The following is a 17,681-nucleotide window of genomic DNA, read 5'->3' as shown; positions in this document are numbered from 1 at the left end:
AATAAATTGTTGCGATTCAGGTAGGTACAGCCTGTATTAAATATATTTGGGCTTCGGTATAGGAAATAATGATATATTTTTGTTGTCATTAAAAGCGGAGAAGATTTTAGGATTTAAATAAAAGAAAAATAAAGTGAGACAAGATATACAGAAAAGTGTTTTGTTTTTATGTGTGGTGGGTAATAGTTTTTGTGGTGATTAATGAAGGGGGTAGTGGCGTTGTGGATATGTGTTTGTTAGTGGTTACAGGTTTTAGCAAAATTTGGGTTGGTACATGTTCTTGAAGTGCAATAGTTAAGACAATGTATGTTTCTTTGAATTGTGTAATTAATTGTTGATATGTGCTTTGCAGTGTGGTAATACACTTGTAAAGTGTATATTTACATCAGTCCCTGAGGAAGCCCCAAAAGACGGGGGTGAAACGAAGAGATCTTGCATCTGCTTTTGTCGGACACAAACAGTACACAATTCCAATTTAAAGTTTATAATAATTTATTGAGTTTCAATTGAAATTTTATTTGTAAACTTAATTGGTAATATAAACAAAGTTATACATTGTATCTCAATACAACATATTTTTTAATTTGTGGGTATGAATGTGTGAGTGTGCTAGTTCAGTTTTATTGTCTATACAGGTATATTTGTGTGATATCTTTAAATAAATTTTGTGTATTTCACGTATTATTGTTGGGCTCTCTATATTATGTGTAACACTACTACTACAGCAGCCCGCCTCAATGGAATGCCCTCCCATCGGATCTCCGACAAGACCCCTGCCCGATATCTTTAAAAAAAAACCTCAAAACATGGCTTTTTAGAGTAGCGTTTTCAGACTGAGGACACAGTTCATAATCGCTCGTTAGCCTGACTAATTCACGCTAGCATGCCTTTACCTCGTGACCATCTATGCTCCTACCTAGGATCTACTTTCAAACGTTTCTACCTAATGTCTTATGTCACTGTTTCCTACCTATCGTCTAATTTCAATCGAACCTCAAATATGAGTGTAATGCTCCATTGTACGTCAAGTTCCCCTAGTGCGGGACCTCAGTCCCTGTCCTAAGTCTCAGATCACCTTCAGATACGCACTTCTATTTATGATCCTTGGCCGATCCTTGGAAGTTTTTTCTACACCCTTCTGCTAGAATGATATTTTATCCTCCAGTTCATCAACTTGCTTTATCGTGTTAAGTATTTCAAGTTTTCAAGTATCCATTAACCATTTTGAGTAAAATCTCATAGCTCTATAGATTACTTCTAGCCCACATCCTATCTAGTTACTTGTTTTTCCCTTGTTTTATTTCAACATCTCCCTCTTATTTTCAATGTTACGCACATTTGCGATGTTTTTTGTTCAAAGTTCACGCATTGTTATTTATTTATTTGTTCCATGTAACGCTCTCATGCAATGTTATTGTTTTATTGTAAACCGGTGTGATTTGTATGCTATATAGGAATGTCGGTATATAAAAGTAAAAAATAAATAAATGTTGGAGCCATTTGGCAATAATGATCACAAAATTATCAAATTTGACTTAACTGGAAGGAGTGCAAAAAGGAAATCTACTATGACAGCATTTAACTTTCAAAAAGGTGACTGATAAATGAGGAGAATGATTAGGAAAAACTGAAAGGAGCAACTGAAAAGGTTGAGAGTTGAGTTCAGGCATGGATGTTGTTTGAAAATACCATCTTGGAAGCCAGACGTATTCCATGCATTAGAAAAGATGGAAGGAAGGCTAAACGACTACCGGCACAGTTAAAAGGTGAGGTGAGAGAGGCTATAATATCTAAAAACGTCTTTCAAGAAATGGAAAAGGGATCCAAATGAAGAAAACAGGAAACAGCTTAAGCACCGGCAAGTAAGATTCAAAGCATTGATAAGGAAGGCAAAGAGAGAATTTGAAAAACTCATAATAAAAGCTTTTTCAGGTACATTCGAGGTAAAAAGCCAGCGATAGTATCAGTTGAACCATTAGATGATCAAGGGGTTAATGGGGCACATAGGGATGATAAAGCCATAGCAGAGAGATTAAATGAATACTTTGCTTCGGTATTCACTGAGGAAGATGTAAAATATACTCATGCCGGAAATGATATTCAAAGATAATGATTCAGAAGATCTGAAACAAATTTCAGTGAGCCTGGAAGAAGAGCTAGGGCAAATTGACAAACTAAAGAGTAGTAAATCACCTGGACCAGATGGTTTACATCCCAGAGTGCTGCAAGAGCTGAGAAATGAAATTGTGGACCAGCTATTGGTAATTTGTAAACTATCAGTAACATAATCTATGGTACCTGAAGACTGGAGGGTTGCCAAAGTAATGCCAATTTAAAAAGGGATCAAAAGGTGATCCAGGAAACTACAGACCAGTGAATCAGTCTGTGCAAGGCAAAATGATAGTTTCTATCTTAAAGAACAAGATTGCTGAACATATAGAAACATAGAAATGACGGCAGAAGAAGACCAATCGGCCCATCCAGTCTGCCCAGCAAGCTTCACACTTCTTTTTTCTCATACTTATCTGTTTCTCTTGGCTCTTAGTAACCTTTGGTTCTATTTCCCTTTCACCCCCACCATTAATGTAGAGAGCAGTGATGGAGCTGCATCCAAGTGAAATATCAAGCTTGATTAGTTAGGGGTAGTAACCGCTGCAATAAGCAAGCTACACCCATACTTATTTGTTTACCCAGACTACGTTATTCAGCCCTTATTGGTTGTTTTTCTTCTCCCCTGCCGTTGAAGCAGAGAGCTATGCTGGATATGCGTGAAGTATTAGTTTTACTTCTCCCCTGCCGTTGAAGCAGAGAGCTATGCTGGGTATGCATTGAAAGCCACATTAACTATCAACAAATATTGAATAAGCCTAATAATTGGTAATACCTATAGCCTTTGAACTCTCCGTTAATTTCACATACTCTTACCCACCCCTGGGTTTTTTTTGTTTTTTTAATTTGGAGATGGCAGCCCTCCATCCTTCCGCTCCGTGAAGGTGGAACACCAACCACTGGCCACTGGCATCCCGCTCCGTGAATGCCTCTGTGGCTACTGCCGCTCCGTGCAGTGTTTTGCTGCCTCCTCTTTATACACGGCCTCTAGACCTGATGGACCTTATCTGTTACTCTTGGCTCTTAGTAACCTTTTGATTCTATTTCCCTTCTACCCCCACCATTAATGTAGAGAGCAGTGTTGGAACTGCCTCTAAGTGAAATATCTAGCTTAATTAGTTAGGGGTAGTAACCACCGCAATAAGCAAGCTATACCCATGTTTATTTGTTTACCAAGACTAAATAATTCAGACCTTGTTGGTTTTTTTCTGTATATAGATCTACTTTTCTTCATTCCCCCTGCCGTTGAAGCACAGAGTTATGCTGAATTTGCATTGAAAGTTAACTGTGAGACTTTCTCCCCTGCCGTTGAAGCAGAGAGCTATGCTGGATATGCGTGATGTATCAGTCTTTCTCCCATGCCGTTGAAGCAGAGAGCTATGCTGGATATGCATTGAACGTGAAGTACCAGGCTTATTTGGTTTGGGGTAGTAACCACCGTAACAAGCAAGCTACTCCCCGCTTTTTTTGTGAATGCAAATCTTTTTCCATGTTTCCTCTTGCCGTTGAAGCTTAGAGCAATGTTGGAGTCGCATTAACCGTGTGTATGTTTATTGAATAAGGGTATTAACTCTAGGCAGTAGCCGTCATTCCCGCGAGCCACCCACCAGATGTATTCCACACATTAAGAAAGGTGGAAAGAAGGCAAAACGATTACCGGCATGGTTAAAAGGGGAGGTGAAAGAAGCTATTTTAGCCAAAAGATCTTCATTCAAAAATTGGAAGAAGGATCCAACAGAAGAAAATAGGATAAAGCATAAACATTGGCAAGTTAAATGTAAGACATTGATAAGACAGGCTAAGAGAGAATTTGAAAAGAAGTTGGCTGTAGAGGCAAAAACTCACAGTAAAAACTTTTTTAAATATATCCGAAGCAGAAAGCCTGTGAGGGGGAGTCAGTTGGACCGTTAGATGATCGAAGGGTTAAAGGGGCACTTAGAGAAGATAAGGCCATCGCGGAAAGATTAAATGATTTCTTTACTTCGGTGTTTACTGAAGAGGATGTTGGGGAGGTACCCGTAATGGAGAAGGTTTTCATGGGTAATGATTCAGATGGACTGAATCAAATCACGGTGAACCTAGAAGATGTGGTAGGCCTGATTGACAAACTGAAGAGTAGTAAATCACCTGGACCGGATGGTATACACCCCAGAGTTCTGAAGGAACTAAAAAATGAAATTTCAGACCTATTAGTAAAAATTTGTAACTTATCATTAAAATCATCCATTGTACCTGAAGACTGGAGGATAGCAAATGTAACCCCAATATTTAAAAAGGGCTCCAGGGGCGATCCGGGAAACTACGACCGGTTAGCCTGATTTCAGTGCCAGGAAAAATAGTGGAAAGTGTTCTAAACATCAAAATCACAGAACATATAGAAAGACATGGTTTAATGGAACAAAGTCAGCATGGCTTTACCCAGGGCAAGTCTTGCCTCACAAATCTGCTTCACTTTTTTGATGGAGTTAATAAACATGTGGATAAAGGTGAACCGGTAGATATAGTATACTTGGATTTTCAGAAGGCGTTTGACAAAGTTCCTCATGAGAGGCTTCTAGGAAAAGTAAAAAGTCATGGGATAGGTGGCGATGTCCTTTCGTGGATTGCAAACTGGCTAAAAGACAGGAAACAGAGAGTAGGATTAAATGGGCAATTTTCTCAGTGGAAGGGAGTGGACAGTGGAGTGCCTCAGGGATCTGTATTGGGACCCTTACTGTTCAATATATTTATAAATGATCTGGAAAGAAATACGACGAGTGAGATAATCAAATTTGCAAATGACACAAAATTGTTCAGAGTAGTTAAATCACAAGCAGATTGTGATAAATTGCAGGAAGACCTTGTGAGACTAGAAAATTGGGCATCCAAATGGCAGATGAAATTTAATGTGGATTAAGTGCAAGGTGATGCATATAGGGAAAAATAACCCATGCTATAATTACACGATGTTGGGTTCCATATTAGGTGCTACAACCCAAGAAAGAGATCTAGGTGTCATAGTGGATAACACATTGAAATCGTCGGTTCAGTGTGCTGCGGCAGTCAAAAAAGCAAACAGAATGTTGGGAATTATTAGAAAAGGAATGATGAATAAAACGGAAAATGTCATAATGCCTCTGTATCGCTCCATGGTGAGACCGCACCTTGAATACTGTGTACAATTCTGGTCGCCGCATCTCAAAAAAGATATAATTGCGATGGAGAAGGTACAGAGAAGGGCTACCAAAATGATAAGGGGAATGGAACAACTCCCCTATGAGGAAAGACTAAAGAGGTTAGGACTTTTCAGCTTGGAGAAGAGACGACTGAGGGGGGATATGATAGAGGTGTTTAAAATCATGAGAGGTCTAGAACGGGTAGATGTGAATCGGTTATTTACTCTTTCGGATAGTAGAAAGACTAGGGGACACTCCATGAAGTTAGCATGGGGCACATTTAAAACTAATCGGAGAAAGTTCTTTTTTACTCAACGCACAATTAAACTCTGGAATTTGTTGCCAGAGAATGTGGTTCGTGCAGTTAGTATAGCTGTGTTTAAAAAAGGATTGGATAAGTTCTTGGAGGAGAAGTCCATTACCTGCTATTAAGTTCACTTAGAGAATAGCCACTGCCATTAGCAATGGTTACATGGAATAGACTTAGTTTTTGGGTACTTGCCAGGTTCTTATGGCCTGGATTGGCCACTGTTGGAAACAGGATGCTGGGCTTGATGGACCCTTGGTCTGACCCAGTATGGCATTTTCTTATGTTCTTCATTCACGTCCTCTAGACTTTATGGATCCACAGTGTTTATCCCACGCCCCTTTGAAGTCCTTCACAGATCTGGTCTTCACCACTTCTTCCGGAAGGGCATTCCAGGCATCCACCACCTTCTCCGTGAAGAAATTCTTCCTTACATTGGTTCTGAGTCTTCCTCCCTGGAGCTTCAAATCGTGACCCCTGGTTCTGCTGATTTTTTTCCGACTGAAAAGATTTGTCACTGTCTTTGGATCATTAAAACCTTTCAAGTATCTGAAAGTCTGTATCATGTCACCTCTGCTCCTCCTTTCCTCCAGGGTGTACATATTCAGATTCTTCAATCTCTCCTCATAAGTCATTCAATGAAGACCATTCACCCTTTTGGTCGCCTTTCTCTGGACCGCCTCCATCTTGTCTCTGTCTCTTCGGAGATACGGTCTCCAGAACTGAACACAGTACTCCAGGTGAGGCCTCACCAAGGACCTGTACAAGGGGATAATCACTTCCCTTTTCTTACTCGATATCCCTCTCTCTATGCAGCCCAGCATTCTTCTGGCTTTAGCTATCGCCTTGTCACATTGTTTCGCCGACTTCAGATCATTAGACACTATCACCCCAAGGTCTCTCTCCTGCTCCGTGCACATCAGCCTTTCTCCCCCCATCGAATACAGTTCATTCGGATATGCATGACTCTGCACTTCTTGGCATTGAATCTCAGCTGCCATATCTTCGACCACTCTTCCAGCTTCCTTAAATCCCGTCTCATTCTCTCCACTCCTTCCGGCGTGTCCACTCTGTTGCAGATCTTAGTGTCATCCGCAAAAAGACAAACCTTACCTTCTATCCCGTCCGTAATATCGCTCACAAAGATATTGAACAGGACCGGTCCCAACACGGATCCTTGCGGTACACCACTTAAAACCGCTCTCTCTTCAGAGAGAGTTCCATTTACCATCACACATTGTCTTCTGTCCGTCAACCAGTTTGCAATCCAGGCCACCACCTTGGCACTCATTCCTAAGCTTCTCATTTTATTCACCAGTCACCTGTGCGGGACCGTATCAAAAGCTTTGCTGAAATCCAAGAAAATGATATCAAGTGCTCTTCCTTGATCCAATTCCTTGGTTACCCAGTCAAAAAAGTCGATCAGATTTGTCTGACAGGATCTTCCCCTGGTAAATCCATGCTGCCTCTGGTCCATCAATTCTCCCGACTGTAGATCGTTCACTATTCTCTCTTTCAACATTGACTCCATTACTTTTCCCACCACCGAAGTGAGGCTAACTGGTCTGTAGTTACCAGCCTCTTCTCTGCTCCCACTCTTGTGAAGCGGGACCACCAACGCTCTTCTTCAATCACTCGGCACCACTCCCGTTTCTAGTGATCTATTGAACAGGTCGTACAGCGGACCCGCCAGCACATCTCTGAGCTCCCTCAGTATCCTGGGATGAATTTCATCAAGCCCCATGGCTTTGTCCACTTTCAGTTTCTCCAGCTCTTCCCATACATTCTCTTCTGTAAATGAAGTTACATCTACTCCACCCCCCTCCAGTTTCTTGTTAACTAGCGATGGTCCTTCTCCAGGGTCCTCTTTAGTGAACACAGAACTGAAGTATTCATGTAATATTTCTGCCATTTCTTCGTCTCTCTCCACACATTGATCCTTTCCATCTTTCAATTTCGCTATACCACTTTGAACTTTTCTCTTTTCACTGATGTATCTGAAAAATGTTTTGTCACCTCTCTTTACCTCCTTGGCAATCCTCTCTTCCGCTTGACTTTTTGCCGTCTTGATTAATTTCTTCGTCTCCCTCAGTTCTACCAGATATTCTTCTTTGTGCTCCTCCCTTTGGGATCTTTTATATTTCTTGAACGCTGTTCTTTTAGCCTTTATTTTGTCAGCCACCTCCTTTGAGAACCAGATAGGTTTCTTTTTTCTTTTGCTTTTCTTTACTTTTCTAACATATAGATTAGTTGCCTTGGTAATTGCTCCTTTTAGATTGGTCCATTGTTGATCCACATCTCTCTCATTCTCCCAGCCTTTTAATTCTTCCTCCAGGTACTTCCCCATTTCATCAAAGTCCGTGTTTTTGAACTGCAAAACTCGGGTCTTTGTGCTTCTTTTCCGTATCCTTTTTGTGATATTAAACCATACCGTTTGATGATCACTGGTGCTGAGGTGGGCGCCCACCTGGACATCAGAGACATTATCTCCATTAGTGAGCACTAAGTCGAGTATAGCTCCTTCTCTCGTGGGTTCCATTACCATTTGTTTGAACAAAGCTACTTGCAGGGCATCCACTATTTCTCTACTATTATTAGATTCTGCATATGGGATTCTCCAGTCTACATCTGGCATATTAAAGTCACCAACGATCACCACTTCTCCTTTCTTTCCTATCCTGTGGATGTCTTCAACCAGATCTCTGTCCAGCTCTTCCTTTTGGTTTGGAGGCCTGTAAACCACTCCGATAAAAATGGATGTCCCATCTTTTTTTAGGTTAAACCTTGGCCAGGGCTGTTCCCTGGACACACTATCTGCTGCTTTTGAACAGAACTTCCCCCAGGTAAGGCTAGCTAATGTAAGCTTTTCCTCTGGTTATCCCTAAGGAGAGGGACTTCTGTCTGTCTCCTTCAATGTCCAAGCAGACTGAAGAGGAGTTAAATTCCCTCCTGCTATGCACTATGTCTGTTACCAATAGCTGTTAACCACTCCCCTTTCTGTGTAGTTTTCTCTTTTGATTAGATAATCATAGTTTAATGGGACAAAGCCAACATGGATTTAGCCAAGGGAAGTCTTGCCTCACAAATTTGCTACATTTTTTTTGAGGGTGTAAATAAACATGTGGATAAAAGTGAGCCAATTGATATAGTGTATCTGGATTTCCAGAAAGCATTTGACAAAGTCCCTCACAAGAGGACATTAAAAAGTCATGGGATAGGGGGCAGTGTCCTATTGTGCAAAAGAGAAAACGGTGAGTAAGGCTAAATTGTAAATTTTCCCAGTGGAGTGCCCCAGGGATCTGTTCTGGGACCACTGCTATTTAGCATATTTATAAAGGACCTGAAAATGAGAGCAATGAGTGAAGTGATCAAATTTGCCGATGAGACAAAATTATTCAAAGATTTTAATCACAAGAGGATTGTGAGGAATTGCAAGAGGGCGCTGCAAAATTCTGAGACTGGGCATGCAAATAGTAAAGGAAATTTGATGTGGATAAGTACAAACTGATGCACGTAGGGAAGAGTAACCCAAATTATAGCTGCATAATGCAAGGTTCCACATTAGAAGTGACCACTCAGGAAAAGCATCTAGGTATCATTGTTGAAAATATGTTGAAATCTTCTGCTCAGTGTGCAGCAGCAGCCAAGAAAGTAAATACAATGCTAGAGATTATTAGGAAAGTAATGGAGAATAAAACAGAAAATATCAAAATGGCTCTGTATCGCTCCATGGTGCAACCTCATCTTGAGTATTGTGTGCAGTTCTGGTCACCACATCTCAAAAAAATATATAGCAGAATTAGAAGAGGTGCAGAGAGAGGTGAGCAAAATAACGGGGATGGCACAATTCTCCTATGAAAAAAAGGCTAAAGAGATTATAACTTTTCAGCTTGGAGAAGAGAGGGCTGAGGGGAGATAGAGGTCTATAAAATGAGTGGAATGGAACGAGTAAACAATCAGTTGTTTATTCTTTCGAAAAGTACAAAGTCCAGGGAACCACAATGAAGTTACTAGGTAATACATTTAAAACTAATAAGAGAATTTTTTTTTTACTCAACACATAATTAAGCTGTGGAATTTGTTGCCAGAGGATGTGGTAAAATGTATTAGTGTTGCTGCATTTAAAAAAAGGTTTGGACAAGTTCCATAGGAAAAGTCCATTAACCATTATTATGGTAGAGTTGCAGAAATCCTTCTGCTTCTTGGGATAAGCAGCTTGGAATCTCTCTACTCCTTGGGATCCTGTTAGGTACTTGTGACCTGACTTGGCCACTGTTGGAAACAGGATACTGGGTTTGTTGGACCTTTGGTCTGAACCAGTATGGCAAGTGTTATATTCTTATGTTCTCGCTTCCAGATTGACGTGAGTTGAGCATTAATAGGTAACAGTATTATAGAGAGAAAACAACAATATATAAGGTAATGATCTGTCGATAGTACTTTTTGCTTACGAGATCCTTTGAATTTTGTGAAAAAGAGGAGGCATTGACAAACATGAGATCAAGAATGTGACCAGCATGATGAGTAGGTGGAGTATTCAACTATTGCCAGCCACAGGCAGACATTTCCAAAAAGGAGTCAGCAGAAGGATGCAGTGGAACCTGGTCAAAATGCAAATTGAAATTGCCACGGATGATATTAGCGAGCTTGATGTTGGCGTTCACCAATATTTCAATAATCAGAGAGAAGTCATGATAAAGAATACCAGGAGGGCAATACATTTATACAGATGATATAAGATTTCCTAGCTACTAGGAGGAACCTCAAATGGGGGAGGGATTGAGATGTGAATCTTTGAAAAATTAGATCTTTTGAAAAAGAGCATGACACCACCACCCCTTTGAGATTCCTTTGGTGGGCAACATTGATTAAATTCGGAGTATCCTGATTAGAAAGCCATGTTTCAGTAACAGTAAACAGTTTGGTTTGTAAGTGGAGAGAATGTCAAAGATAATGGTAGATTTCTTGTTCAGAGACTGAGGGGTAGATTTTTTTAAAAAGCGCGATCGCGTACTTTTGTTTGCGCAGCAGGCGCAAACAAAAGTACATTGGATTTTATAAGATACGCGCATAGCCGCGCGTATCCTCTAAAATCCTGGATCGGCGCGCGCAAGGCTGCCGATTTTGGGCAGCCTGTGCGCGCCGAGCCGCGCAGCCTGCCTCCGTTCCCTCCGAGGCCGCTCTGAAATCGGAGTGGCCTCGGAGGGAACTTCCTTTCGCCCTCCCCTCGCCTTCCCCTCCCTTCCTCTACCTAACCAACCCCCCCCCTTACCTTTGTCCCTAGATTTATGCCTGCGAGAAGCAGACATAAATCTACGCGCGCCAACGGACTGCTGGTGTGCCGTCTTCCGACTCGGGGGCTGGTCCGGAGGCCTAGACCACGCCCCCGGGCCGGCACCACGCCCACCGTACCGCCCCGAAACGCCGCACCCCGCCCCCGAAACGCCGCGTCATCCGGTCCCGCCCCCGACACGCCCCCTTCGAAAAACCCCGGGACCTATGCGCGTCCCGGGGCTCTACGCGCGCCGGTGGCCTATGGAAAATAGGCGCGCAAGGCCCTGCTCACGTAAATCCGGGCGGATTTACGCGAGCAGGGCTTTTAAAATCTGCCCGTGAGCGTTTATGAGCAAGATAGAGAAAAAAGCAGCAGTACATAATACTTTGTAGGCATTAGCTAAATAGCTAACAAAACAGAGCCCAACTCTCTGATAACATGGCGTTGAGGAAGAGCGGCAGAGCCATAGCGACCCTGTCCGGTAATTGTTGTAATAGATGCCATAGCAAAAGCAAAGTCCAGGATGCAGCAAATCCAAGCAAAATGGAGAAGAGAAAGCATGGAGGAATGACAAAGGCATTCAGGGCGCATAATAAAGGGTGCAAAATGGGCAGGCTCCTTTGTCGTGTTCTTTCGTGTATATGATAGAGGAGCATGCCCCACCGTGCAAATTCCTCCAGCATCGGCGTCCGGCCTAAATAGTCAATCCCCATGATGATGTCACAAGGAAGTGGAATCAGCCCTGGTTGGAAGCAGGAATCAGGTTTGGGTGCAATAGATGATGGAAACTGGCAGTCACAATCTACAGTCCATTATCTAACAGTGGGTCTCTAGAGATGGCAGGTGAGAACCCAGTAATAGCAGGCAGCAAGGGAGATCTTTCTCCGGCATCGCGTCTAGCTTAAGTACTCTGTGACCCATGATGAAATCATAGGGAAGCAGAATCAGTATTTGTGCTCTGAATGGTTTCAGATTGGCAGAAGTGGCCTTGGTATTTAGATCTGATAAGCTGCAGATAGACTATCTTCATCTCCTGGATGCCTGAGAGCTCTTGCTTCAAGGTCTGATCACCATGGAAGATCAATCTTCATTTTAGCTTGGCTCTTGAGAAGTCACACTTGAGGAAGAAAGGTTATTCTTCATTAGTAATCTTCACTCTATTGAAAACCCATAAGACCTTCTCTGGCTTATGTTTTGGTTTGGCCCCTCTTTGAAGCATGCTATAAGGAATGATTGGTTTCTCCATAGTGTTTGGATATCCCTTATATTTTAACCTTCCTTCAGGTTCAGATAGCTATCTCCTGTTACAGAACTGTAGAGTTTAGGGTGTCTTGGTTACTTCCCATCTGGATATGTCCCATTTTCTTTGAGAGGTGAAGAGACTATGACCTCTTTTTAGGCCAATAATTTCTCAGTGGGATCTCAACTTGATTTTGAAGGTGCTAGTATCTCCTCCCTTTGACCCTCTGAAACATGCTTTGGTTAAAGATCCATCCTTAAAGACGGTTCTTTTAGTAGTAATCTGTTTAGCTCCAGCTATTTCCAAGCTTCAGACTTTCTTCTGTAAGGACCCTTTTTTTGGTATTTGCATAAAATTCAGCATCTCTTTGCCTTGTTGATGTTTAATCTCAATCTATTTCTTTGCCAGCCTTCTCTTAAAAAAAAAAAAAAAAGGTCAGGGTGACAATAAGTCTTTGAGATTTTTGGATGTCTGTAGAGTTCTCATTATGTACTTGTAAGTTGCCAGTATTTTCCATATGGTGGATATATTATTCATTGTGGGGCAGATTTTCAAAGGAGTACGCCCGAACCCACCGAAAACCTTCCCCAAGTTCCCCCTGCGCGCACCAAGCCTATGTTGAATAGGCTCGGCGGCACACACAAGCCCCGGGATGTGCGTCGGGGGCGTGTCGCGGCGGTGCGTCATCCGGGGCGGAGCCATGGGCGTGGTTCCCGCCCGAGGGCGTTTCGGGGGTGTGGCCGAGGCCTCTGAAACTGCTCCTGGGCCGGGGAATCGCGCGACTGGCGAGCGCAAGTTACGCCTGCCTTGGTCAGGCGTAACTTTTAAAACAAAGGTAGGGGGGGTTAGATAGGGCTGGGGGGGGGTGGGTAAGGGAGGGGAAGGTGTAGGGGGTGGAAGGAAAGTTCCCTCCAAGGCCTCTCCGATTTCGGAGGGGCCTCGAATGGAATGGAGGCAGGCTGTGCGGCTCGGCACGCGCAGGCTGCTGATTTTACGCAGCCTTGCGCGCGCCGACCCCGGATTTTAAAAGATACACACGGCTACACGCGTATCTATTAAGGTCCAGCGTACTCTTGCTTGCGCCTGGTGCGAGAACAAAAGTACGCGCTGGCGTATTTTTCTTAAATCTGCCCCTTTGTTTGGAGGATCGCGTAAGTGTAAAGCAGTCTCTAAAGCAACTCTGAGGTGGATGAAGGCTGTCAGGCCCCTGAGACTATTTCAGCTCAGTCTTTATCCTGGGGAGACCCTTTTAAGGCGGCTGCTTGGTGGTGCATTAGTTTAGTAAGCACTACAGATTAGTTGTGGGGATGCAGCATTTGGATCTGGTATTCTCAGAAATCCTCTCAAAATAGATGGACCTTGGGTACTTCCCACTTATCTGGACTTGTGTATCATTATGAAATGGAAGGAGAAATTGTATTACCTTTTCATTTTCTTTCCATGAATCCTGCTGCACTAGTCCAGGACCCTGACAGGAAGATGGGCTGTATTAAGAGAGGAATTATCAGGAGAATGTCTTTGTACATGTTTATTACAGAGGAATAGTTTCTCCCTCCTCTCAGCCTTTATCTACTTCCTCCTTTCCACCCTTCAAGTAAATAAATAAAATGAAAAATACACGTTTTGATCCTTCTTTCCATAGATTGTAGACCGGCAGCCAAATGTGCATCTATGTTCACTGTAAACCGAGGTGATGTATCTTTTTACGTGCCGCGGTATATAAAAATCACTAAATAAATAAATAAACTATTTTTCAAGATGATAAGAAGATAAGTGCCCTGCTGGGTCAGACCAAAGGCCTATCAAGCCCAGCAGCCTATGTCCGACAATAACCAGGCTGGGTTGCTGAAAGTACCCAGCAAATCACAATATGAAAGTCTGTTTCGTATTTCTTTCCCCAGAATTAAGGGGTGGAAAAAGCTAATAATTATTTATGGACCTGTCTTCCAGAAAGTTGTCCAAACCTTTTTAAAACTCGTTTATACTACAGGCTTCAACCACATTTTCTGGCAATAATTTCCATAGCTTAAAATTGTGCATTGACTGGAAAAGAAATTTCTTTTAAATGTGCTACCTGTTAATTTCAGGAAGTGTCCTATAGTCTTAGCAGTGTCTGACAGTGTAAATAGCTGTTCCCATACCACATTTATTTATTTATTTATTTATTTATTTATTTATTTTTAATTTTTATATACCGAGGTTCTTATAGAGACTATAAATCACTCCGGTTTACATATAACGATAAACTGCCCAACAGAGATAAGGGGGCTTTACATAGAACAGTGGTACATATGGAACATTATAACTGGATGACAATTTAACATAATGATAATAAATAATATAGAATAGTTTTACTTGTAATTAATAAAATTATGTAATATAAACTGTATAATTTAAATATTTAACTTGGATATAGTGACATATTAACCATGCCAAATATAAATAATAAGATAAAATGAATTTTGAACTTAGAAATTGTAGTCCAGTTGCAGAGGAAAATATAAATAAGATTAATTTTTAGAACTCAAAGATTGTTGTCCAGTTGCAGAGACCTGAAGGTAGGACTTGGTATGGTGACCATAATTAGGGGATACTTCTTATTTGGAAGACTTATTTGGAAGACATGTTGTTTTATAAATTTCTATCATCTTTTCTCCCATCTGTGTGGCTTTTCTTCACAAGGGAGCTATTCCATCCCTGTAATTGCCCTTCTCTGTACCTTTTCTACTTCTATATCTTTTTTGAGATGGGGTGACCAGAATTTCCCAGAAAACAAGCTGTGGCATCTCCGTGGAACTTTTATGTTGAGCACACTTATTACAGGGCACATTCGGATCCTGTGAGCTGAATTGGCCGATCAACATTTGCCAGTATCTGGCAAACCCATCTAAAACAGTTTAATTAAGGTGAAATGTTACCTTAAAACACTTTGGTACTATATATATATCCATGAGTCATGCACAGCTGGACACCTTAGAAATGATTAATCATATATTCAGCTGAAACACATTGGATATTTCAGTTCCCAATTCTGTCCACTTTACGCATAATCCTGTTTCTCATTATAGTTTTGGAAATTCCCTTTTGTGGGTGAAAATATTTCATACTTTCTAGGGGTCTGCATGCAACTTGCTTGAGAGATGCTCACATAAGAGTGGATTTTCAGCAAGATCTAGTCAGCTAGCTATTTAGCTAGCTAGACCACCTGCAGACTGGCAAAATCTAACGGCCTAGTTTCAGCTGCAAACCAGCTGGCTAGGTTCAGCAGAAAATGAACTTAGCCAGCTAAATCTGATCGGTTAAATCAGGTATTCTGAACTGTTGAAAATGCACCCCATGGTGAGCAAGCAGTCCATGTTCAAAGCATGAAGTCTCTGCTAACTCATAACATGAGGTGATATTCTTGACAATAGCACACTTTGTGAGCTTTTCTTTTTATCTCTTGGCATTCTTAGGGGTCGCATCAGCAACTTCTCTGGGACCTCGTCAAACTCGTCAGCAAATGGCTTCATCCCTCATGGCTCTGCCACCATCAGTTCTAGAGCAGGGCAAAGAGCTGGCAGGAAACCAGGATTTATGGCACCGCCAGTGCCCCAAAATAACAGACACTTCCTTAAACCATCCTATGCTTTCCTGTAAGCATTTGTGCACTATAACTGTAAGAAAGTTTTCTGAATTATCTGCAGTTCTTGTATCTATGTATTCTTTGTTTAACTTGTTAATTCTGTAAATGCTGTAATTGTTTCTGTTAATATACCTCTTCAATTTTCATAATGTACCACTTGGTTGAAATAAATGTTTTTAGTGTTAACATTTTTTTATTGACATAAAAGAAAACAGGAGTGACAAACATCTGGCAGACCTTTTTCTTTGTGTACACCAAATAACCAAGTATAAACAGTTGTATACAAATTACCAATTTTAACCCCAGAGAATTCTAAATGTAAGATGCAAACACACAAAACACAGTTCTCTCCTCTCCCACCTCGTCCCACCCTTATCCTCATGGTGCCACATAAAAGTAAAGCAGGCTATTCAGAGACGTCATGTATACAAGGATCTCATTTTAAAAATGCACAGGAACAAAATTTTCAAAAATCTATATAATGTAGCTCAGAATTACATATCTAAAATAGATCTGTATTATAGATAAGTAACTACAACACTCCTGGCTTCAAGTGAAAGTAAATATGAACTTCCCAAATTGCTAAAACTGTTTTTTGTTTAGGTAATGGAGTAGATTCCAGATTCTCCGTTTGCACCAAGCTGTGGAGTCCATCCCTTCATTGCTAGTAGTCTAAGAAGGATCTCGCTTCCCTACCTCTTACTGTTCAGAGAAGCAAATCATCCAAAACACTCCCTCATGGGAAAAATTATTAATCTTCTGTGCAATCAGATGCTCTAAATACTTTGCAATCTTAACACAAAATTCTTGTATGGGATAACATACCCAAAAGAAATGAGTAAAAATCCTCTAGAAACCTACACTTCATACACAAGTTATTAGCTCTAAAAGCCTGGACTAATACCATATAAGCTCTTCTTAAAGATTTGTATTGGGTCTCCCTAAAAATAGAACTAATGACCAATTTTGGTAAATATGAATCAGTTATTTACTCTTTCAAAAAATACAAAGACTAAGGGAAATCCCATGAAGTTAGTGAAGAGTACATTCCATTTCATCCTGCTACACCAGCCCAGTCCCTGACGAGCTGCTTGTTCCTCCCTACCTGCAGATGTTGGAAGACACTGATTCATACTCTGATATCACTGCCACTACATAGCCCAGTCCCTGACGAGCTGCTTGTTCCTCCCTACCAGCAGATGTAGGCAGACACTGATTCATACTCTGATATCTCTGCCACTACATAGCCCAGTCCCTGGCGAGCCGCTTGTTTCTCCCTACCAGCAGATGTAGGCAGACACTGATTCATACTCTGATATCACTGCCACTACATAGCCCAGTCCCTGGCGAGCTGCTTGTTTCTCCCTACCAGCAGATGTAGGCAGACACTGATTCATACTCTGATATCACTGCCACTACATAGCCCAGTCCCTGACGAGCTGCTTGTTCCTCCCTACCAGCAGATGTAGGCAGACACTGATTCATACTCTGATATCACTGCCACTACATAGCCCAGTCCCTGACGAGCCGCTTGTTTCTCCCTACCAGGAGATGTAGGCAGACACTGATTCATATTCTGATATCACTGCCACTACATAGCCCAGTCCCTGACGAGCTGCTTGTTTCTCCCTACCAGCAGATGTAGGCAGACACTGATTCATACTCTGATATCACTGCCACTACATAGCCCAGTCCCTGACGAGCCGCTTGTTTCTCCCTACCAGCAGATGTAGGCAGACACTGATTAATATTCTGATATCACTGCCACTACATAGCCCAGTCCCTGACGAGCTGCTTGTTTCTCCCTACCAGCAGATGTAGGCAGACACTGATTCATACTCTGATATCACTGCCACTACATAGCCCAGTCCCTGACGAGCTGCTTGTTCCTCCCTACCAGCAGATGTAGGCAGACACTGATTCATACTCTGATATCACTGCCACTACATAGCCCAGTCCCTGACGAGCCG

At 41.8% G+C, this 17,681-nt stretch overlaps 1 protein-coding gene across 4 annotated transcripts in view; it reads left to right on the top strand.

Moving 5' to 3' along the window:
- BLM (BLM RecQ like helicase) overlaps positions 1-15,897 on the top strand; it is a 130,875-nt gene extending 114,978 nt beyond the window's left edge. For 3 of the 4 annotated variants that reach the window (XM_029574859.1, XM_029574861.1, XM_029574858.1), the window contains exon 24: positions 15,542-15,897. In XM_029574859.1, coding sequence (XP_029430719.1) covers positions 15,542-15,725 — 184 coding nt within the window. In that variant the 3' untranslated portion in view covers positions 15,726-15,897. Of the gene's footprint in view, positions 1-8,347; positions 8,415-15,541 lie in introns of all 4 variants that reach the window. The other variant, XM_029574860.1, reaches the window with a different exon arrangement.
- The last annotated feature ends 1,784 nt before the right edge of the window (positions 15,898-17,681 follow it).

This window comes from Rhinatrema bivittatum, chromosome 13 (genome assembly GCF_901001135.1).
Source record: "Rhinatrema bivittatum chromosome 13, aRhiBiv1.1, whole genome shotgun sequence".
In the NCBI taxonomy this organism is placed as follows: Eukaryota; Metazoa; Chordata; class Amphibia; order Gymnophiona; family Rhinatrematidae; genus Rhinatrema; species Rhinatrema bivittatum.
This window is presented reverse-complemented; position numbering and strand designations above follow the sequence as displayed.